We start from the raw sequence: 24,329 nt of genomic DNA, 5'->3' as shown, positions 1-24,329 counted from the left end.
ATCCTGAGTAGAGCCCACTGTGAAACGTGGTCTAATACCCCTGTAAGTACCTCAAGCTGTTTTGATAACTAGTGAGCATCAATTTATTATCTCAATCAAGTGAAGATTTTAACTTCTGGTGTGCTAGAAATTGCAGAGTTTAACTCAAAAATGAACAAATGCTGTAGTATGTTTCACAGAGGTGTTTGCACAACAGTGGTAACACAGTTTTCTTTAAGCTAAAAGGAATGTCTCTTCTGTACTTGCACTTTATAGCTGTTGTTTAATTTTTATTCTTATTTTACTCTGATCATTTTGATCAGTTTGCCAAAACCAACAGAGCAAAAAAAAAATCACCATAATCAAAATTTTTCAGAGCAGGGAAACATGATAGATTCTATTTGGCAGAGGATTTCTGGGTTGCAAAGTGTGTTGTTTTGGCTGAAATGTAGCATCCTCAAATGTCAACTATATTTATTGGCAGAACATCTTACACCTCAGCAGGTGTAACTACCAGAGTTCTATTTCCTGAAATAAATTGCAGAGGAGAATGGATCTCTAAGTGATTTTGTGCTATTTACTGGTGAACAATTGCTCACTTCAAATGTCCAGCCTGAAGAACATTCCAGTGGTATCAGGCGCGATTCTTTCCTTCCTTAAGTGGTTCTTGCATTCTAGTTATATTCTTGCAGAGTGTTATATTCTTGCAGGATGTTACCTGCTTTCTCTGTGTACATTAAGTATTCTGAAAGGAAATACATTACTCCTGAAGAAATTAATTTGGAATTTACTGTATTTGTTTTGGTTTTTATTAAAATAAAACAATTTTTTATTTTATAATTAACCTGCGTTCTTAAGTGAGTTTTTCTTGTTCTTTTTTAGAGCATAAGCTATATATACATACAATAGTTTGATTTTTTGTTGTGCTCAGATTTTGAAATTCATTTTGAGTAGCAAATTTACAGTGATTAATTGTTTGCTCTAGAACTTCAGCTTTAGAAAATAAGGACATAGGAATTGTTTTGGGGTATGTCCACAGAACTGTGTAAGTACTCAAGGTACCTTTCAGCATGTGAATATAAGCCCTGAAAACTGAGACTAGCAGGCCTGTGCTGAAGTCCTGTGTCTTGTCCAGACTGATTTTACTGTTGAATTGTACAAAACCAACTGAGAGCCTTTGTGAAAAAGGAGCTGTGGTATAGACATATCATTTAACCTAAGTTTAACTTACCAGTTTAACTTAATTCTCATGGATTTTCATTCAGGTAAGTTGCCTGAGGAAAACTATGACACAGTATTCTCAGTTGAGAGTTCATCCTGTGACCTGCAAACAATGTTTGGCACATCCGACAGGTTCATCTGACCCTGTCACTCTTTCCGAGTGACCTTGCAGTGCCCTTGCCACCACATGACCAGAAATCTTTCTCTCTCATGGCTAGAATGCACATAGCACCTAAAAAAGGATGGACAGATCTGTAGTCTTGTGTGAACGGCGAGGGTGCGGGTTGGGTGAGGTGTCAGGCTGCTGTCATGTCCCATCACAGGCACATGACATGTTCTGGGGAGTGGCTGCACACTGCTTACCTGGCAGACCTGGGGTGTTTTTTATGTGGCCAAATGTGCACTTTGACACAACTAAAATAAGGGACTGTCTGTCACCAGGGCAGGAACAAACTCTTTTCAAGATGATGATACCTTTGTGTGTTCTGTGACTTGGACACTTGGAGGAGAAAAAGGACTGTGTTCTTCAGTGGTGACTTGGAAGCAAACGAGTCCCAGCTGCTGTGGCCAGGCAATGGCTCCCATCCTCAGAGTGCTCCTGAGCAGCTTTGCCCTTGCTTGATATTGGTGTGGAGGAGCTGTGGGTCTGCAGTTTGTCAGGACCTCCTCTCGTGGTGCTACTGCTGGGATGATCAGTTTTCATTTTCTGTAAAGCTGTCACGTAAAAAAGAAACCCAAAATTGGTCACAGTAGGAAGTACAGAGTAATGCATCTGAAATTACAACAGATAATTTCTCCATAAAAACCATGAGCACAAAATAGCTGGTCTCTGTCTGTGTATTTGAAGCCTTGAGGACTGATGGACAGGACAGTTTATCACTGCTGTCAGTGAAAGCAGCATATTGTGAGTGGAACAGGTTTGCAAATTTGTCTGCCCTGGCTGGTGCAGAAGTTGTTCCCTGTGGTGATGATGTGAAGTCACATGGATAGATTTCTGTTGTGCTATCCCAGAGATGTAAAGGTGGTTTGGTTACAGCTTTGAGGTACTGTAGAGCATCTCTTCATAAACCTTACCCCGCCACACATTTTTATCATGAGTGATAGGACACTGCTGCTTATCCATCCTTGCATATAACAATACTGTAAACCTGGTTTCAGGTGAGTATGTAGGTAAATGTCTTAGATTCTGAAGTGCAAAAACCTGAGTTTCTCCTGCTTGCTCTGAAATGTCGTTATCTCCCAGACCTCTGTTTAATATCATCACTCCTTATCCAGTTCTTTCCAGGTGTTCTGTGAACTTTCATTTACTTTTGCTTAATACAAAACTCTAAATCCTAACCATGGTTTTATCAGCTCTTTTGTTCATTCCTTGGATTCTTCCAATAGCAGCAATTTTTCAGCTCACTCCTTTTTTTAAAGCTCTTTGGTAACTGAGCTTTGTTTAAGCTGAGTTCACTTCAGCCAGGCTTTATTTTTGATCTCATCTTCAATTCTGTAATCTTGAACAGAAATTGGCAGCTCTAATAGCTACCTTAGCTTTGATATGCAAAAGGGTTTTCTCTTTTTCTAGGAGGAGGTGTTCTTATTTTTCAGATATTGCATCCATCAGATTGGAGACATGGGAATTTCTGTGCCATCTTTTTCACTTGACTAGAGTTTCCTAATGTACTGATTTTTGTCTCCTGCTCCATCTGTTTTGAGGTCTATGCCCAAATATTTAAGAGATGTTTTAAAATAAGTTAGGTGTGCCCTCTTTTTTTACAAATATTTGGTTTGGAATTTAGCCGTCCTGATATCAGTCTTTAGTGTTCCAGGGTTTTGCTGTGGGGCAGAAGAGCACATCCCTGAATGTTTCTGGAATCAGTCAGCAGTCCTTGTCTTCTGCCTTCTGTTCATATCAGTTAATTTGGATTTAAAATGTATCCAGAACCAGTTAATTACTTTTCATCCAGATTTTTTTTTTTTTTTTTTTTTTTTTTGGTGTGTGTATGGAACTTGCAGTTTATCTTAATCAGCCTGGAAAAAAAAAAATCAGAGTTTTGGACTTGGGTCAGAAAAATTAAACTGATGTGAATGTATTCATATGTGGCACACCAGCTTTTTCCAGCTCTATGTAAAAGTATATTATTTGAAGTGTAAGTTACATAGTTTCCGTTACCTCATACCTGAAGAAAGTGCTTTCTGGTGGCTTATTTATTGCTTCAATGGACAGTTACTAAAAATCCTGTGTGGATTTTAAACCCTTCTCAGCTCACATTGATGTAGCTTGGTTTATTTAATGAGTTTGAAACTCATTAATCAGAATAACAGTTCTCCTTCCTTCCTTTCTTCAGTGATGCAGTCTTCATCTGTGTACTAAGAATTTTGAAATATTTGTCTTAGGGGTTTATGGTGGGAAAGAGTTGCAAGAATACATCTTCTTCAATCTCCTAAGACTGCCCAAATAAATCTCTAGACAGCAGTGAATGAGTTCATGTGTATAGAGAGAATTCCTGTATATGTAAGTGACCAAACCAAAAGTATAATATTGTTGGACACCTTTATTTCTGCTGCATAGAATACTCAGTCCTTTTGGTTTTTGGTGGTTTTGGAGGCTTTTTTTTTTTTTTTCTAGTTCATAAACCCCTGAGGTACAAGCAAGAGCTGTTAGGGGTGTTAATTTTGGAGAGTATTCCTCGATACCATGGCTTTCAGTAAGTGAAGTTTAGCAGCCATATTCAAGTATTGCACTGTAGACATAACTTCAATAGTTATGATCTTAGTTTTCTGTGTATAACAACTTATTTTCCAGATAGAAAAAAGAAATTATGCCTATGGAATCCAACATGGCCCAGGGTTGCTCTCACTGGATGTCACTGTACAGGAATGTAGAAATCTGCACTATTTCTTTAGGATAAACTCACAATAGTGTGAAACATGAGTATTCATGCTTCCTGCCTGAAGCTGCTGCTCCTCTTGCTTTTTAGCCAAGGCATTCCAGTCACAGACTGGGATCACCTCACCACAGTAAGGTGCTGTATGTAGACACACATGGACACCCCTATATCAACCCAGTCTTCATGAATTTTAAATTTCATCAAGGAAAATACAGTCCAAGATAGCAGCAATTGCAGAGAAAGAGGGCTAGTGTTACTTGGAGTGGGCAGTGATACCTGTATTCTGGTAACTTATCACTTGTCATGTTTTTGGAGATCATCTGGGAAAGTAATGCTTTGTTTTCCTGGATGATGGGAAGATAAGGCTGGTGGGCATCTCTTCCTAGAACTTGTCTTAATTCTGTATAACATGAGGTTCAGTAATTCACATATTTTGGTTGTTACTTTTTATTGAAGAGGAGTATCCATGGTAATATGGTGTTAAGGTTATAGTTAGCCTTGTAGAGAACAAGTTCTTACTATTTGCTCATATTTTTGGGGGTGAAGAGGATTCCCTTTTATGATCTCTTTCAGAAAGTCAGTGTTTTAGATCTTCAGAAATAGGTATTTATTTCCATCTTTACTGTCACGGGTGGAATGGTTGACTGTCAGCCCTTCCCACTTATTTCTTGATATGTGAGCACTGGCACAGATCCATGATGAAGCAGCCGTGTGGGGGTAAGGAAAAAGAGCCAAGAAGGCTTAATGGAATTGCACAAGAGGCTATGTGACTTTTAAAGGCTCATTCCAACCCAAGCCATTGTCTGACTCTGTATATAGTGATGAAATGGGGACAGTGGAAATCCAGGTGTGTGAAGACCAGCTGGAGTTAATCTCCATGTTTAAAAACCAAGCCACTATGCCAATGCCTTGTGTTCAGTGATGCTGTCACTGCAGCAATCTGCAAAGTCACCACTGAGAGGAATACTCTGAAATAAAAAAAAAACCAACAAAAAACAAAACAACAGAAAAAGTAACAAGAATTTCTACTCAGCATAATTGGTTCTCTGTTCAGAGCACTCTTTGCCTCTGGAGAAGAACATATGATTTATTTGAACATATCTTTGAAAGATAAGTGTGTTACGTGCGGGTTTTTTAGGAGAAGAAAGAAGTAAAAAGGATAAATAATGTGGGACAGAAAACTACTAGCACTACTATTTAAAAATATGTTTGCCTTCCTACCTCTAGCAGTGCTAAAAGGCTCATAAGTTCAAAGACACCTTTATCTCCCCTTTTAGTGGATTGTTTTGGGATTAGGCAATACTGTGGTTGGAATGGAACACCTCCACTCCCACCACTGGGTCTGTTGTAACTCACGGTTTTCATCCTTAAACCTATAAGTCTGTTTCACTTGTTTTAAAAATGACTACGTGAGTGTTTGCATTGAAGCCAAAACCATATATGAAAGCACTAAATGTCACCTCATCCCAATGAGGTGAACTAAGAGGTGAAAGTCCCTGTCTCATATGACAAGCTTCCAAGAGTAAAACCTGTCAGTCCTGTTTTCCCACTGAGGAGAATCATTGTTCAATTAGCAATTATATATATTTTTATTTTTTTTTTTAAATTTAAAACTAACAGTCATCATTTGTGGGGTAGGAAAATGACAAAATGGGAGAGGGTACATCACACTGATACTGGAGAAATTACACCTTTGTTCATTCTCATCTTTTCTACAACGTTGTGTAGCATTTTTCTAGAAAATCCTGTTCTCTAGGCACATAGTGAATATTGATGCCTATCCTACCTGCTTTCCTGGGTCCCTGACATGTGAGTTTTGAGGGGACAATGACAGTTTGGACATGGAGCACAGACCAGACAAATGCAGAAGCTATGTGTAATATGCAGAAAATATGGAAATAGAGTTCCTGAGATGTTAATGTGGGGATTCAGCTGTGTACAGCTTTATAGTAGAAAGAAGGTGGAATGATTTTTCAAATTGGCCTCTGATAGATTTCAGTATCAACAATGTTGTTCATCTCTTGATAGTATTTAGCTTTTAAAAGAAATTGCTGAGCAAAGGGGCAGTCATGCACTTAGTAGCTGCTGGGAGGATCTGTACACAATTGTGTTGCCCTGAAAATGCAGATGATGTTTGGAAAGGCTGTGATTCAGCCATTTTCAGAACATTGTGGTTTCACTTAATTTTTTTCAGTATTTTGAAGATATGGATTGAATATGACAGGAGACTAAGCATGGGGAAAGCTAACCGAAAATATATTTGGCCCCAAAACTGGGAACAGTGAAATGAAGAGTAGGATTGTATGGTAAAGTTTAAATTGTCAAATAAATGGTGCTGGATTCTTTAAGTAATAGCATGTGAATCTCTCTTTTGTTTGTAATTACTATTTTGGGTAGGATTGTTTGATGGAACCAGGCTCTTCTGTCTTTTATCTTTGTGATTTTCAGTAGTATGATGAGGGGAAGATGATTCTTAGGATTAAAATTTCACTTATTTGGTACTACTCTTAGGATAGCAAGAATTTCACAGTTAAATTGAAAAATTCCATGCTGCAATGCTTTAAATGTTTAACACTTAAAATGAGTTTGTCTTAGGTATTCATTGCACCTAAAAGAGAGTGTTTCCTAACATACTTAAGAAATCATGCATATAACTGAGCAAAATAAGGCTAATAAACCTACTTCATCCTCTGAAAATATTAGTGCGGTACTAACTTTAAAGATTTTAAAGCAAGAGATAACCATGCAGAAGAAGTCTTATTTACAGTAGCCTGAAATTTCACAGATCCTGCAAGCATTACTTCTCAAAACTTGTACAGAAAGTGCTCTGATGCCAGGATCTGGTGAGTTCACATTTGGCTGATCAGGTAGAAGTCATGTGGAGGCAAGGAATACAATTAGTAAGTGAAATGGATTTGTTCCAAGTTTTTTTGTCCTTCACAGAAGAAATTTGTATTCTTTGCAAATAGGACTCAAAAGTTGTCTTAGGATCCCTAATTTGTACCTGAGGATGTTACAAATAAATCTAATCTTGATAAGTGTTCCTTAAGATTTATATTTTTTCTCTTATTCTTTCTAGCCAGTTTTAGCTGTTAGAGTCACCTGGAGAGAGTTTCTCATCTGAGCTATATGCAGAGTGTGCTGGCGAGTGTCTCAGTTGTCTCTCGTTTCCCTCCTTGGGGGTGTCACACACGGTGGCGATGCTCTCCCTCTCTGCTGTGTTAGCATCCAGGCAGGGCCTGGGTGGAATGCACAAGGCAGCAGAAAGATGTCTGAAAGAAACCCCAGTGCCTGATCTACATGATATTGTTATTTGTTACGTGCAGTCTGGCTACAGGTCAAGTGATAGCATATCAATTTAGTGTGTAGATAAATACACTGCAGTTGATTTCACTCAGATCTCATTTTAATGAGAATTTTCCTCAAACGTTTCATTGAAGAGGAAAGAAAACCTGCCTTTCGTGTGGTTTCCTAGCTAATTGCTGATTATAGGGGAGTTGCACAATATGACCACAAAACATGCAAGGTTTATTCACACTAGTAATCTCTGATATGAAAAAGGATTTTTTTCAATCTGTGGTAGATGGTGTACAAATGTAGATGTTGTGCATGTAACATTGCATGTATGATGTATGGCTTAACCCCCTTGTTTTGGCTTTTTAAGTTCTGCATTCCTAACTTTGCTTTCTGTCATCCTCTCAGGAACCCTGGGATGCACAGCACATTCCAGCACTGTTCTCTGCTTTCTGTGGTCTGCTAGTTGCACTTTCTTATCACCTCAGCAGACAAAGCAGCGACCCATCTGTGCTGATGTAAGTTCCCTGTAAATGTTTTTTTGCTGATTACTCTTTACAGCACGCAGGCAGAGTGATGCCTGGGTTTCAGAACCCCAGGGGTTGCTTCCTGAAAGTACTGTGGTGGGGTGAAATTCCTGACCACGTCTGTATGGTTGGTATCAGTCCTGTATATGAATGAAGTGCTGCAGGCAGATTACCAGCAGGGCTGGTGTTCTTTAAGCAGCACTATCCAAAATCTCTGAAGCAGATTTTTCCCCTCTGGAGGTTGTGTGCTTGCCAGGTTGGAAGACAGTGATTTAGTTGAGGGGAGTTTGGGCGACTGGAGTTGCAGAATGTGCATTGATTAGCAGTGGGACCAGTAGAAGGAACATTTAATGTTCTGGGAAGATGGCTGAATTCCAGCTCTTGCTGAGTATTACTACAGTAGGCAATGCCTCTCAGTTTGAGGTTCCATCCTTCCTTTTGTTCTCTGACACAGTCTGCTGGAGGTAACTGAGGAGAGGAAGTGTATGCTAAGTGCTGACACTGCAAACAAGGGAGATGAAGGGGAAAAGTCCCAACATAGTGATTTGCATGTTGAGGTGATGTGTGAGAGAGAGACCCAATAGATCCATAGCTCAGGGGCAGCAAAGGTGAATTTCCCAGTTGGGAAATGGTGATATATGGCTCTTATAGGGGCTGTGGGGTCAGCAAACAGCTGGGCAGTTACGTCTATGGCTGGGGGCTAAGTAAGCAAGTGGGTTTTGTGCCACAAGTATCAGCATGCCATTTGGAATTCTGCTTCACAGGCATCTCAGCTTTATCCTAGGAGAATGCAGAGGGCCTGTGAGAGATTCTGTCATAGAGAGAGGTTCTCTCCTTTGATTCATGAGGTGAGGCTCAAGGTTCATTATGCACAATTCTGCAATGCAGAAGTGAGAAGGGGGACGTTGAGAACTTTTTAGGCTGTTCAAGATTCTATTTTTTTCCAAGTAGAGAAACTTGGAAAAAGCATAACAACGCTGATGAGGAAGGAAAAGATATAGAGCGTTAGCAGGAAATTGTCATCCCAGTAAATCTTACTGAAGAGTTGAGAAATCCTTTACCTAAAAATTCAGAGAATCTGACATTTATACATTGCTAGGTCCTGATATGGCAAAGCAGTAAGAACTGCTTGCATGTCTTGCCTTGAACTTCACCCAGAGCCTACTGTGTGTGACATGTATGTCAGGGAAACCTCCATCAAGCTTTGTGTGGATGGTGTGTAGTTTATTGGTCATTACAGTATGGAAATTATGTACGGAAGAAAGTAAAGCTATGTGGTGTATTAGGAAGTGTTCTTAGCTTTGGTGTAAAATATACACAGGTAAATTGTAAATCAGCATGAAATTGTGAGTTCTTTCAATTCTAAAGTAATTTAAATGCATCCTTTTCTCCCACTTCCCAGAAAGGACACATTAGTTCATGAACCTCTTTAATAAAACAGAAACTTTTCTTCCTTGAAACTTTTGTTTTAAGGAAGTAATCTTAAACTATTAAATGCATTTCAAATTGTAAATCTAGCTAGTAGTTTCATAATATTTGCAATGAAATCTTCAGCAACTGAAATGGTTCCTAAAAATCTAAAAATTAAGAATACATGTACAACATCAAATATTTATTGTGCAATTGTAAAAATGCATCGTTCTTAAAAAAAAAGATATTTAAGATTTTTTTTCTCTAAACAGCTTTGAACTTATTTAAAAGAAGTTATAGAGATTGGAAAAAAGTGTTTAAGGTATGGCCTGTGGCATAAAAGTCAAGATGGATGAGGAGGTAGCACATAAATCTCAAAGAGAGAATTAATATACAGGTTGTAGAGAACTGGCTTCCTTAGCCATTTTAACATGGGTCTAAAGAGCTCTCATATTGGTTTCAGCTTAGCTGAAAAAGAACTAAGAGTCATAAATGCAACAGTACCCTCTCTGCTCATTCCTCTAAATGACTGAGTCACATTGATTGGGCTGCTGAGACTCCTCAGGATTATGATGAGGAATTTCTGCCCTGATCACAGGTAGAGCTGGTTTTGTGTCAATCTCCAGCTGTACAAAGATAGGAATGCTAATGTATACGTGAAGAGGGAAATATGAGGCTGTTGTTCCTCTTCTGTCCTTCAGAAATATTAATATCTGTTGCACATGTTCTGAGGTATATTAACTAGGAATTTTTTTGAACAGGTCCCTTATTCAATGTAAATATGTCCCTCACTATCTACGCCAGCGATTTGAAGATTCAACAGAAGATCCACTCCCAGAAAAAATGAGAGAATCAGTGGTAAGGCTTTTTCTTTCACTACTTTCTGTTCAAAGTTCTCTCATCTATTTTGCCTACTGAGGAACCTTGTAAATAAACCTCGTTGTAAATAAACCTTGTCATTTAGTAATTTAAGTTACTAAAAGCACATGTAGATGATCTTTACAGTGAGAACAGCAGTGAGAAGGGGATACATGCCATTTTCTTTTCTGAAGGGCTCCTTTGAAGGGCTCTGCCACATCGCTTATTTAATATAGTCCATGAGAAGTGCACTCATAGAGCTTGGGGAGTGGTGCATCTTTCATCCTAGTACACAGAGAACTAATACAGATTCTGTGCACAGAGTTTTAGTCTGGCAGTCTGGTGTGTCCAAGGTAGGCTGGATTGTTCAGTGAGCATTCAAAAAAGGTGAGCAGTCCTGCCAGGCTCTCTGTGTGCACTGCAGAGGAGCAGGATTTGGTCCACAGAATTACATGTGTTTAAAACAGGTCTTATTCTTTATTTTTCTATGGCTAGGGCTACCTGTTTTTCAGGAATGCCTTTCTGTGCCAGGATATACTCTTGACTGTGTGCCGTCCACCCCAGCTGAGCCAACTGGAGCACACTGTCAGACTTGGCACCTAGAGGTGGAAGAAGCACATGAAACTGGGATAGTATGGGAGAGGGAGGTACATGCCTGGTGCCAAGCATTGCCATCTCATCATCTCTTCTTTGCTTGGCAGGCTGTTTATTTACTACTGTCTGGCAGGAAGCTGTAAGTTTGTGTCAGCTTATTTCTCACTTCAGCATAAACATCGTGAAGTGACCCATCTTCCTTTTTGTGTCTTTTTATATTAAAAAAAATGTTTGCAGTTACCCAGGGGAGGTTGATTTTATAAGGCGTTCATGTGGGAAGATCATCAAGTTTCCAGAAATGCTAAGGGGTGTTTGACATTTATTAGTCATGTGAGCTGTCCTGCTTCCTGCTGTCAGACAGCTCTTCCTTCTGACCACATCCCCAGTGCCTGCAGAACTGAGCATTTGCAGCCTAGGCAGCTATTCCTAAACTTTTGAATGCTCTCTGAAATCCAGGAGCAAACAGAGAGTCTCTGGAAGATAGTGTGTTTTTTGACCCTTAGACATGACCTGGGAGTCCATGGTTCCTACTGGCCTCCAGATGTCCCTTCAAAGGGATGCATCTCTCATGTACATCTTGAATAATTTCTTAGGCAATTTATATGGTGTTACACAGCCTACATTCAGCATATGCATTGATCCTACACTACCAATGTTTTCTACTTTTCTAAGCTGCTTCTTAGATGGTAATTTTTACCATGTATAATGTTATTTTAAACTGCTTCCTCTAATATGGCCTATCTAAGATTAAGTCATACGGCTATTTGTTGTTGCTTGTGTTGAGCTACGGTTTCTTGCAAACTAAACTGTTTGCAGCAGTTGATACTGGAATATGAGTGTGCATCTAGAAACAGAGTAAACAAGTAAAGTATTTTTGTTAGAATTTTGCTGTATTCTGTGGTATTCGTGGTGTGTAGGTTATTGCAGTGGTTCATTGACATTCTGTTCCTGTACACGGGAACTGTATGGCAGATGTAATGGAAAGCTTCTCATGCTCCTGTAGTTCTGTCTTTTGCTGATAGTGCCTTTCTTGGAGGAATACAGTCTGATGTAATCTGTTCTGCAGATGGAGCCCAGCCTGGGGACTGAAGCAGTTACTGCAGCTGTCCACTTAACTGGTTTCATTTCACAGTGCAGAGGGAAACCTTGAGCAAGGCTTTAAAATATTGAAAACAAAACCCAAAGATAGTGGAAAAAATCTGCACCTAAGATCCTGGCTGTATTTTCAAAATTAAGTAATTCTGCAGACTCTCTAACAATTTTTTTATCAGTGACATGGGCAGGGATCTGCTGTCTTATAGTAACACTGCACAGCTGCACTTGGGCCCTTGAGCCAGAGGGGTGGAAGGTGCAGAAGTATAGGGATAGCTGCACTGGGATTTTCTAGACGCAGGAGTTCAGTTCTTCTCTTTACAATGTTTCACTCCTGTCACACTTTTTCATTTTGTCACACATTTAGGATTAATTAAGTGGCCTTCCTGGCACCTTTGCTCTCCAGGAAATGCCTGGATTTGAGAATTGGCACTTTTCTGCTCTGTAAATTTGATACTCTATGCTGCTGCTGCTATGAGGCAGAGCCTGCTTTCCTTCAGTGTTGCTGGAGCCTGCTAGTTCTTTGCCTTAATTTTTTTTTCTCTCCGGGCTTCCTTCAGTCTGTATAAAAATTGTAAGCCAAAGTGTTTGCTTAAGATGTCAATTAGCAGTGCTAATTTGGAAGACATTAGCTGAATAAAGAGAGGGCAATTTCTGATGAATGTGGGCTCTTTGTCTAACTCCTGTGTTACCTGGTACCTCTGTCTCAGTTAGACACCAAGGAGACTCCCACTGCTATCTCAGCAATGTAGTGCTAATAGGGCAAGTAAGGAAGAGCTGAGGCAGGAGAAAATGCACGTGCATTGAATTCAAGGAGCACAATCAAACCATAGTCCCTGCTGACTTGCTTCAGCAATAAGTCGTATTTAGGGTGTAGGACTCAGCTGACTCTTCAAAGCCAATTTAAAATAATTTCCAGAAGTTTTGCAAGGGGATCTTCAAACTGTTCAGAAGCTGGGTGAAACAATATACCAGTATTCAGAAGGGATTACATGATGGTAGCTCATTTTTTCTTGATGTGCTCCCCTGCAAGGAGAGTATTCCTAACCCCTGTCAGTGGCAAGAGATGGCAGGGGGCCACCCAAGCCAGCTTTGCCTTGGTGATGTGTGGTCTACAAAACACCATTTAAATAAGACCCATTTTAATCAGAAAGCCAGAGGCGTAGAGAACCAAATCACCTTCTCAGGCAGCTGAAAGCAAACAAGGTTAATATTGAAAATTAATGTGTTGTTTTCTGGATGGCTTTGCATTGATGTTAGGAGTAATAAATATAGCATCTCTAATGTTTGATTACATGACTTTTACCCTTTTCCTTTCCTTGAATAGCTGTGTAAGAATTGTCAGCTTTGGAAGGCTGAATTATGAAGCAGCTGTGATTGATAATTGACCATTCAACTTTGAGAATGCAGCCTCCTACCATTATAATTAATTTCTGTAGGCATCCGCATGGCTGATTACTAGATTAAGCAGTGGCCTGAGGGTGATAATGTGTTACATTCAAACTCAAGGTTCCTTCCTGGTCTTTAGTACAAACATTTAGATAGCTAATAAAAGGATTTGTACAAAGCTCCAAAAATCTAATTGAAAATAATGGTTGGTCTTGATGATTTTAAAGATCTTTTCCACATAAACAATTCTATGATTCTGTGTTAATAATTAAACCAAAAAAAAAAAAAAGTGCCACTCTAATATATTCTGCTTGTGAAATCCCCAAGGCATCAGAGGTAGCAATGTTGGTTTGGAGTTTCTTTTTTTTTCCCTTGAGTGTAACATGGAGAGTGTAGAATGCCTTTCAGCCCAAACTATAACAGTGACTGTCTCTCACTGGAGAGATTTGAACTGTGAATAGAGTTGAATTTTCACATTTTTGGACCAATTGCAGTGGAGGGCTCAAGCATCATGCTGTAGAGCTATTAAGTACTCGGCTCATAAGTTCCTGGCCTTGGGAATGATACCCAAAATCCTGCTTTAGACAGATGGGTCCAAGGTAGGCACATGGTTTTCAGAAGCTGGCTGCCTTCTGCAGGAAGGCCAGGAGCCACAGGTCCACCCCCAGCAGGTAGATGCCCAAGGTTTTCTCCTGGAGAGTAGCTGTGAGCTCCTCTCAGCCAGAAATCACTGCCATTTCCTGGGGGACCCCGTCCCCTATGAAGTGACATGGAACAGAAGCAAGCACTGCTCAGCTTTGTTTTAGAGGGAAAAAAGCCTGAATTTTGTGAGTTTGAAAGCATTGGCTGCATCAAAAGAGAGTTCCTGTGTGGATCATTGTGCCAGTCAGCAGCTGAGTAGTATATTTACATTTTGAAATAGTTCAGTGCAAGGACAGAAGGACAAACCTGGACATATATGATTCTTTAAACACTTTCAATATTGCCAGAAATGGAAAGCAATTGTCAAATTTAGTGTTGAATATCTGAATAATAATTTCCTTAAAAACATAGGCCTTTTTCTGTATAGGATTGTCAAAACTTATGAGAGTTTATCGCTGTAAAAAGGACGATTGCAAAAGGAAAGATGGGAAATACAAGTGCTGTGCAATGTAATTTGTGTCATGTGTTCCTTTTTGAATGTAATGCTTGAAAAGATTCTCTTTGGTGATCTGGCCCGGAATGGAAAGTTAGGATGCCACCTCTCCCCAAAATGTGCCTAAATTCTTAATGTTTTACATGTTTTTTAAAGTGTCAGCTTCTTCAGTCATCTGATCGTGAGAGAAATCAGCCATTTTAATAATAAGCCTCTTGGGTTGTACAGAAGAGCTTTTGTGAATATGATTGGAGTGTGTTTGTTGTTCTTAGAAGCTTGTTTTAGATTACTGAGTAGTTGAACTCAGCTGTGCAGAAAATGATACTTGATCAAGACTTTTCATGCTGTGTATTTACAAAAGGGCTGAAATAGTGCCATATAAATTTGACACCACTTTATTTTCTCAGATACTGCTGTTTTACACAGATTTTATACACAGCATCTTTAAAAATATCTGAAGTGGTTAAAAAAATAATTTCCATTACATGGATTGGTAACAATTTTGTTATTAATTTTTATCAGCCTGTGTTTTTTTCAGTACTGCTACTTGCTAGGGAGAGAACTGAACAGTGAAGACCTGTGGGGACAGGCAGGGAGCCAAGGTTTAGTCAGGGAAGAGAAGGCTTTTCCTGTGAGCTCCCTCATCGTTGTGGTTCTTCTGTTGAATGCAACAGCCAAGGAGCAAGGCTAGCAGGGCTGTGCTTTGGAAAGGCACAGGAGGAGTTCCAGAGACCTGACTGTGCTCCCACACCTTTGCACCACATGTAGCCCATGCAAGGAAGGATGCCTCTCAGAGCAGAGGGAGCACCGCTCCTTTGGAGACATGTGCATACTCCTGAGCAGCCTGGGAAGAGCAAAGACCGTGGTGGTTGCTTGAGATTTCAGCTAAGCTGTATTGGAGCTTCCTGGGACAAAGCAAAAGTACGTTCAGAGCCTGAAGGCTTTTTAGTCCTGCTGCATTTCAAAGGGCTGCTGCAGTGAGTGGAAGTGCTGGTGCAGGTGACCTTTTCCTGAGAAGCATCTTTCATAACAGGGAGCGATAGGCAGCCTAAATATAGAGGTTGCTACCAGCTTCCCTGGTAATTCACAACCCTTCTGTTCTTCACTTGTTCTGCTTGCTTTCTTTTTTATCTCCTTTATTTGTAGGTTTGCCGTGCCATCGTTATTTTTCTCTGATGAGATTCATTAAGTTTACCTAGATTGCACCACCAGGAAGTCAAATGAACCTCTGGTTCTAATGAAAGGGTTGCTTTTCAGGTGTTGTTTCTAGGTATCTTTGAATTAAAGCATAAGTCATCTTCTAAACCAAGAGCTACAAATAGTTTCTCATTTGGTAACTTAGCAGCAGAATTGAGTGCTGAACCTAAATGCCCTTCTCATAAATCTAAGACAAGATTTTCATTTACTCACAAAAGCTTTTGGGTGACCTCTGAAGCACAATTCAGAGGACCACACAGTGCACAAGCTATCTTGTTTATTTGTTTACTGAGAATGACATTTTAATAGCAAGAAAAATGTGCTGTAAGGATACTGATATTTCCAATCTTTAGAAACAAAGTTACTCCTACCATGGTTACAGATCTTTACATAAAGGCAGATGTGTCCTTTCATTATCATTCAATGATACTGGAAAAAAGCCTTTTCTAAAATCCACAAAATCTTGCTGCAGTTCGACTTCTAATAAAGAAAATGAGGAAATGGGACATGTCACTTTAGAACTAGTAAATGTATTAATGTTGTGTCTTAGAAGACATTACCGAAAAGCATGAAGTTTTTCAGTAATGCAAGAGAAAGGGAATAAGAAATATTAGTTCTTGAAAATTGGAAATGGAACCAGAATTTTAAATCCCAAAAATAAGAAGGTCATAATGAAAAAGAGTTATATTCCTCAAGCAGAATCAGATTCAGTATTAAAATGTATTGCTTTCATTTCTCCAATATTATAACTTTGTTATTTAAAAATATAATTCAAAATTAGGCGTGAAGAATTTAAATGTGATTACTTCAACAGACCTGGGGTGTGGAGAAATAATTTCCCAAAGCAGAGTGGAGAAAATACTTTTGTATTAGGGAGTGCCGATTAGCCTTATTGCAATGCAGAGTGTAAGTAATTGAGAACAGAGTAATTACTTTGGTTAAAATAGTGCTGCCTTACTAATTGTGTGTAAAATAATTATTTTCACAGAAAGAAATCTTGAAATCGGATCTCATTGTCTGCACAGCAGCTGCTGTTCTGTCATTTGCTGTCAGTGCCAGTACTGTGTTTCTGTCACTAAGGGTGTGTATCTATCTTTGTTCCCCCCCACTAAGGTATTATCTCTCTTATGCAAAACCACAGGGTGCTTTAACTGGAAAGAATAGATGCTGTGGAAAGAGAAGTTAGTAAAAATGCATTTAGTGGTCATGATGATGCTGTTATATCTGCAAAGCAGTTAGTTTCTGGATATTTCTATTAATTTCAGTATTATTTGACATCTCTTTCCTTAAACAGCTCTCATGATATGGAACCCAGAGGACAGAATGAATAAACCTGTCATTTTGCCTTTTTTTCCTCCAATTATAGATGAAAAAAATGGTCAATTGTGTGTGCAAAACACATATGTCAAAATCCATATTCACCTAACATCAAGAATTTTGAACATAGGAATAAAAATTATATGCACAAAAATGCAGTTATGGAACCTGTTAAAAAAATGTTTAAAGAAAATATTGTATGTAAATTATAACTGTGTTTCCTTTTTTTTTTCTGCTCTGGCCCAGCCATTTCTCAGCATTGTGCTGTTTGCTTTAGCGTGGACAGTGGGATTTGTAACACATTACATCCTTCCTCAGCTCCGCAAGCATCACCCTTGGCTGTGGATCTCCCACCCCATACTCAAAAGCAAAGAGCACCAGCAGCGGGAAGTGAGAGGTTTGTAAGACAATCTTTTCTAAACAATGGATGCAATGACTTCCAGCTTGCTTTGGTTTGAAGAACTAAAAATAAAAAAATCCAGAAGTAAACGAACTGGGAGAATAAATGATCCTTTTACTTTTGAGTAGCACACATATCTGATGGTTTTAATTTTTCCACTGCATCACCAGCAGAGCTGTGAACCTGTAGGAGTTGTCTTCTCAGGCCACTGCTCAGATGAGCTGAGGCCGGGCAGACATGTCTGGAGATCTAGTCTGATGCCCCTGCTCAGAGCAGGGTCAGCTAGAGCAGGTTGCTCAGGGCTGTGTCCACTTTTTAATATTTTCAAGTGTAGAGACTCTAAATAAACTTTCTGGACATAGCATTCAGTCATCCTTACAATAAGAAAAGTTGCTTCAAACTGTGGTATTTGGGTGGATTTTGGTGGGTTTTTTTTGTTTGTTTGTTTTGGTTTTTGTTTTTGTTTTTTTGTTTTTTCTGTTTGTTTTGTGGTTTTTGGTGGTTTTTGTTGGTTTATATGTTGGTTTTTTGTGGAAATGGATTTTAAATTTGTGCCCATTTCTTTTGTCCCGTCTCTGGCCACTACCGAGAACAGAGTGGCTCCATCATCCCCCATCAGGTATTTATACCCCAAAAATGCTGCCAATCAGGCATTCATAAGATGCTCCCAAGGCTTTTTCTTCTCAATGTTAAGCAGTCCCAGCTCTGTTTCTCCTCGTATGTTGAATGTTCTGGTCCCTTAATCATTTCACATCCTTTATATGATCTTTCATGAGCCACTGCCTGATCTGACTTTTGTTTTACATTACAGTGCTGTTACTTGCTGTGTTGCTTGACATGGTATAGTTCATGCCTAATACATTGGCATTCTACATAATTTAAAAACTTAAAAGATTGATGAAATTGAGGCAGATATTTTCTACTTTCTGATGTATTATCAAATGTAGGGCAATTTATGTATTCTAATTTCAATTGTAACACTTTTAGAGAAATATTACGATTGAAAAGAACTGAATTATTTTTAAAGATTTGCTCTTGTTGATGTCTGCTGGCTTCAGTGGATGGTGCCTTGACAATGTGAATATCAGTCAATATTTTAGTATGTTGAGGTCTGGTTTCCTGTTCTGATAGAGTTATTTCTGAAGCAGGCAGTATGTTTTGAGAAGTAAAGCTTCTTCCTTCCTCCCCAGCTCTCTTCTTTCCTTTGCTACCAGTCAAAAACTTGCTTGTCATTTCTTGATGGCTCCCACGCCTTAATAATTCTCAGTATATGTTTCTGAAGTGTTTGAAGACAGCATTTGCAGAACAGTCTGTTGAGGACTCTAGTCTGTTCTTCAACTAGACCACAAAAGAATTCAGATCACTCTCTGAAAAACCATACATGAAGGATTTAATTTTTTTTTTTTTTAATGTGTTTTAAACATTTACTTTCCAGACAAGGGCTGGGTATAAATAAAGTACCCCAGAGACTTGATTGAAGGTTGCCTTTTAACTTTTATTGCAATATGCCAAGAAAGCTATAAAAGAATATAAATATTATTAAGCACTGTGCCCAGCTGAAAACAGTGTCCTGGGCTTCCTGTCCCTGATAACCAGTAATTCTGATAAATACCTAAGTTGCACCATTTGTTTCAGCACTTAATCACAAAAAACACAGGATTTCTTTGCCTTGTCATGATTAAGACTGTCTTCATTTGTCAAAAAACATTGTTTTCCTAAATGCAGTGACTCAGCATTTGAAAAGGTTGGAGATAGAGACCTGCTGGACTGATTTCCACAGATGGGTTTCCTTCTGTTTTGAGATCCAGCTGCATTTCTCATGCTGCCTACTGTGGGGAAGAGGCTTTTTTTACTTCTTTTGCAGTCCTCATATGTGTACTGTACTTTGGAGTCTAAGTATTATTGCAATGTAGCTGGTGTTGTGTGTTAAAAAACAAGAGTAAAAAAAAAAAAAAATATATATATATTTCAGCCCCTTAGGCTCCTGCAGAGGTTTTTTATCATGTCTGAGATGAGACAGACTGTGGAAAAGGTAATCCCTTTGATAGATATGTCTGATGGGCTGTCTTATTCTTTTGTCCTGTAATAAAAATGTAGGAACTAAACTTCAAAATGTTCCCTCTTTGTATAGAAAGAGAAACTTGGAAAAAGAACAGCAGTACCCCATAGTTGTCAGATACAGGCAATGAAAGGATGAGTACACAAAATAAGATGTCTGTGGGGAGTTTTTACTGCATAGATTTTAATTCTCATCTATTTTTTTACAAGGGTGGTGCTGTTGAAAGACAAATGCCTACTTGCAATTAGACAAACAACTGGCTGTGACAATTCCACAAGTTTATTCCTGGCTTTGGCATAGACTTTGGATGATCTCCTCAAACTTTAAGGTGTTCCATAGAATAGCAATTACCAGACCAGTTCTTGTGATGCCCTGTGAGATAACTCGGTTATTACTTATCATTGCCTGGCTGCAGGATGAAAGGCTTAGGTCAAGATGTATGAGCTTATGGTATATAGATGTGTAGAAATTAGGACTAAATGAGAAAGAAACCCTGATATACTAGGCTACTTTTTCTTCTCCTCCTCCCCACTACTGCTTTTCTACCCCACAGGTTTGTGTAAGCCATTTTCAAATCATCCACGTCTTTCCCTAGGGCCCCTTCTGAATGTGAGCCCTTTTTTCTGTCTCCATTGTCTGAGCAGACCTCTCTCTGCCCCTGCACCTACCTTCCATTTGGTTTATGTATATACTTCTCTCTTTACTGAAGCTTGAGTTCTTGCACAGAGCTCAGCTTTGGACATGGCTGAAGTTCTTGAGCTCAGGAGGAGGGAAGAGGAATGGGGAAGAACAACTAGGTTCCAAAATGGGCATTTTTCTGTGTGTGTGAACTTTTAGGAGGTAGCCTTTAGGTAATGATGAGGAAATATTTTTGTTATAGCAAGAAACAGAAGTTGTTTATATTTTCTGAAGGGGGATTTTTGCAAGAGCATTGCCTTTGCTTAAGGTACTAACAAAACATGACTTCAACCTAATTTAGAAGGATTGGTTTTAGATCTTTGTTTTAGCCTATGCAATATACAGCTGTGCCTGTAGAATGTAGAAATCTATTGAGTCAGTATCTCTTGTTTGTCATTGAAAAGGTGAATGTGGAAAAGGGGGGTATTCTACATATAATTATTTTCACTTCGCAGGGATGATCATTAGAGATTCAGTAGCTGGCATTTTTATTTCTGAGTTAATACCAAGTTCTGCCTTTTTGTGTTCACTGTTTTTCCAATAACCTTGTCTAGCTGAGCTTTGATGAAAAAGGCATTGTTTTTGTCTGTGCACATGTGTTTCTGCACTCAGTTCACCTAAATTCTCATAGCAGCTGAATTGCATGGAGCATTCAGTTCTTGTTTAATACTCATATTAAGCACTGTAGTATTGTTAGAAAAGTCTACTGCAAAAAAGAAAAAGCTATTCCTTTAGAGGAATGATGTGAGATGTGATCAGGGCAGATACTTGTTACAGTGTCTGTTTAAGTGTTTTGGGAAACATCTATGACAGTTTCTAGCTCCTGATATTTCTTCAGTCATTAGATCTCAGGGGGTTGTTTCATTTATCAGTGAGGTCAATGATAATTTACATTCTAATTAATAGTGTTTTGCTACTATAAGATGGGGAAGTAGAGGCACAGAGTTCAAATGAGGTTTTCAGCAGGTCAGTGCCAGAGCTGGAGAGGGCCTCTCTGGGGTCATTATATCCACTGAGAGTACTATTTAATAAACTCATTAAATAATTGGATGATGCAAAAACTAGCATCTATATAGTATCTTTTATTGTTTCTGAATGTGTCTCAGGAGTGCAGTTATAAGCAGCAAAACAGATACTCTCTAAACTCAGAGAACAAACTGATTTCTCTATTGCCAAAAAATTATGAATTCCATTGTTTCATAAATTAGTTAGTTGACTATATTTATTAATGTGAGCTAAGTCGTGTCTTCTATGGTACTCCAGTGCAAAAAATGCTGATGATGTGACAACACAATCTGTTATCTGAATTTCCATTTCAGATGCTGCTCATTTGATGTGGTTTGAAAGGCTTTATGTGTGGCTACAGTGCTTTGAGAAATACATTTTATATCCAGCCATAATACTGAATGCACTCACCATTGATGCTTTCTCAATTAGTAAATACAAGAAGCTTGGTACACAGTAAGTAGATTATAACTCAAAGCATGTGATTTGTAGAATATTTGGTTTTAGACTGAAGACTGAGAAATTGAATTTGTTTTTAAATAAGCCTGTAATCTTGTCACAGTTTGCTTTCATGCATATTAGTTCAAAATACAATAATCATTGGCTTTGCTGAAGAAAAATGCAAAACTATCTTAGCACACTAAAATATGTCTCCAGTGAGAGAGAGAGACTGAAATTAAAAGATTAAAGAGCTATGTATAGATATATATGGAAGGTCTAAATGTCAATTAAAAGCAAGACACAGTATATCAGGCTGCAGGTGTTTAATGGGCATAAACTCAGTGGGGTAACTAGAATTAATCAGATGAAAATGAGAAATCTAGGCTGGATATCAGGAAACACTTCCTAACTGAGGATTTTTAACACTATGCTGTAGTCTCCCAAAGGAGTTATGAGAGGCTTCACCATACAAGTCTTTTAAGGCTGAATGAAATATTAAACAGTGTAGAAAGGTGGGTAGTCCTGCATTAAGAGTGGTTTCAAAAAGGTGGGGGTACAGGTTTCGATGAAGTCTGATGTCTTAGATATTAAGAAGAACTGGTGGTGCTGATCCACGGTCTCACAGTATGATCCTTGCAGACAGCCTTTTATGGTAAGTATTTTAGTCAGTGACTTGCCTACTGCAGATATTCAGCAGGCTTAGTGACTGCAGTATCCCCAGTGAGCAGAGTTTCTGCAGTCTTTTTATCAGAAGGATAGTGATGCAGATGATAAAACAAAGACACAGCCTCGGAATGTTCCAGTAGCAAGAAAAACTGCTGGGAGTGGGGAGAGAGTTCCTTGGTATCCATAATAATACAGATTCTTAACTTCAAATATGAGATAAAAGAACTTTGATGTAAAAAAATACATGTTGATTTAATTACTTTTTGAGGAGCAACACGGCTTTAGGAACTACACAACTATAAGGAAAAGGCAGCCCCTGCTTTTAGGCATCCCCTTTTGTTTGAAGCTTGGACTAGGGCATTAGTCAAATTTTCTGCATATTTCTCCCAGACAACTACTTTTCCTGAGAGACTCTCACCAGTCACTCATTGATAGCCTCTCTAGTTCCCCACTGACCTTTTTTCCCCTCAGGCACTTGGAAGATGCTACAGCCCAGGTGCTTCCAGAGTTCAGATGTATTGTCCAGGGTGACACTGAATCCACACTTATCCCTCTATTTAGTTCTGCAAGGCTGGGAGAATTAAAAGTAGTCAGAATGCCATTTGTTACTAGCTAGCAGACGTGACTGAATACATGCACAGAGCAAATATGTAGGGTTAGGAAGGTGCTATTTTTACATAGTCATTCCTCCAAGCTAGATTGCACTTTAAAGTATCACCTCCCTCAAGTGTTCAGAAGAAATGAGTCAGACCCCCAGAAGTCTTGAGATTAAAGAAAGTAATTACATTTGTCTGCCTCTGATTGTTTGGCCTGTGGGGGAATACCACAGCAGTCCTTTCCTTCCCCATCCCCCTTGTTCTATGTGATCACCTGTGTAAAACCTGCTTTCTCCTTTTCCTTGTAATTCTGGTCTATGTGTGAAACTCCCAAGATCACTTTTCCTCTGGCTCTCCTCTTTAATACATTCTCCCTACAGCTGCCATCCAAATGCCACATGCAAAGCATTCATATTCTTATCCCACCTCTTTCTGAACTTGGTAAACCCATGAGGCATCCTGGATTCTCCTTGCTACTTCCACATACAGTGTTACTGAGGGTTTTAATGCATAAATACCTGTTTTCTGTTGCTGGAACATTCCTTACTTATGGACCACCCAAGAATCAGACTGCATCATGCTGTAGGGAAGGGAAGATACTCTCCCACTCTGTGTCTGAAAGTGTCTGAGGTGGTACATTTTGTGGGATTTGATGTTGAAGTTTTCCTCAAATTGAATTTATCTTTTAAAGAAGCTTCAGCTTGCTTTGTGATTTAAGGGACTGCAGCAGTTTGCTTCTTAAGGAGGCAGAACAGCTCCTTTATAGTCAGGAGTTGAACTTTCCAGACCCTGATGTGCTGGTTATTAATAGGACCCATGCAGGCAGTGCCTGCCCCTGTTACCTGCCAAGAGGCACTGGAAATCAGCCCCTCTTCTCACACTCCCTTAAATCTTTTCCCAGGAGTTAAGGCCCCAGGAAAAGCACCTTGTGTGGCAGTATTCTTAAAGAAGGACTAACGAGCAAATTATTTTTTGTTATCTCTGAATGCATTATTTTGTAAAGCGTCATTTCTTGGTGAAAGTTTCATCATGGTAACAGGCACAGTGACAAAAAAGTCTTCCTTTTGCTCTATCATCTCTAAGTTTCCATGTGAAAAAATCTCCATGTTAAAAGAATTTTCTTCTTTCTGATAAATTAAAGACAGATGAAATACAACTGATTCATATAGGATACACTGGGATGGCTTCTGTTTGCTTCAGAATCTATTTAGCTTAGTCATTAGGTTTTCCATTCAGAAATGTGAGGCAAATTAAAAAGAACAGTTTTGACAAGGTGGAAAAATAAGGTCATCTTGGTGTTTCATTCCGACAGTAATGCCCTGCTGATCCTTTAGAATGACCAGCACTCAAAGTTGCATATGCATTACGGGACATAGACAAAAATGAATAAATGCCACATAAAATAAAATCAGCCTGGAAAAGTGGAATCTTGCTAGGATGGTGAAAACCTGTTGAGAGCTTTCTAGCCTGCCAAGCGTCAGTCATGGCAGCAGGTATTCTCCTGGTTAGCAGCAGGATGAAGGAAAATGCATGGATGAACCTTCCATGCATTTTGCAAATACCTGGCCTACTTTCTCACTCATTATACATTGAAA

General features: G+C 39.0%; 1 protein-coding gene across 3 annotated transcripts in view; it reads left to right on the top strand.

Moving 5' to 3' along the window:
• Positions 1 to 24,329, top strand: part of PCNX2 (pecanex 2) — a 149,571-nt gene that overhangs the window by 53,028 nt on the left and 72,214 nt on the right. For 2 of the 3 annotated variants that reach the window (XM_077782113.1, XM_077782115.1), the window contains 6 exons: positions 7,779 to 7,888; positions 10,069 to 10,165; positions 16,561 to 16,653; positions 17,136 to 17,286; positions 17,885 to 17,908; positions 21,346 to 21,487. In XM_077782113.1, coding sequence (XP_077638239.1) covers positions 7,779 to 7,888; positions 10,069 to 10,165; positions 16,561 to 16,653; positions 17,136 to 17,286; positions 17,885 to 17,908; positions 21,346 to 21,487 — 617 coding nt within the window. The remainder of the gene's footprint in view (positions 1 to 7,778; positions 7,889 to 10,068; positions 10,166 to 16,560; positions 16,654 to 17,135; positions 17,287 to 17,884; positions 17,909 to 21,345; positions 21,488 to 24,329) is intronic. The other variant, XM_077782114.1, reaches the window with a different exon arrangement.

The sequence above is a fragment of the Lonchura striata genome, chromosome 3, assembly GCF_046129695.1.
Source record: "Lonchura striata isolate bLonStr1 chromosome 3, bLonStr1.mat, whole genome shotgun sequence".
Classification (NCBI taxonomy): Eukaryota; Metazoa; Chordata; class Aves; order Passeriformes; family Estrildidae; genus Lonchura; species Lonchura striata.
Note: the sequence above shows the minus strand (reverse complement) of the source record. Positions and strands in the feature narration are given on the sequence as shown.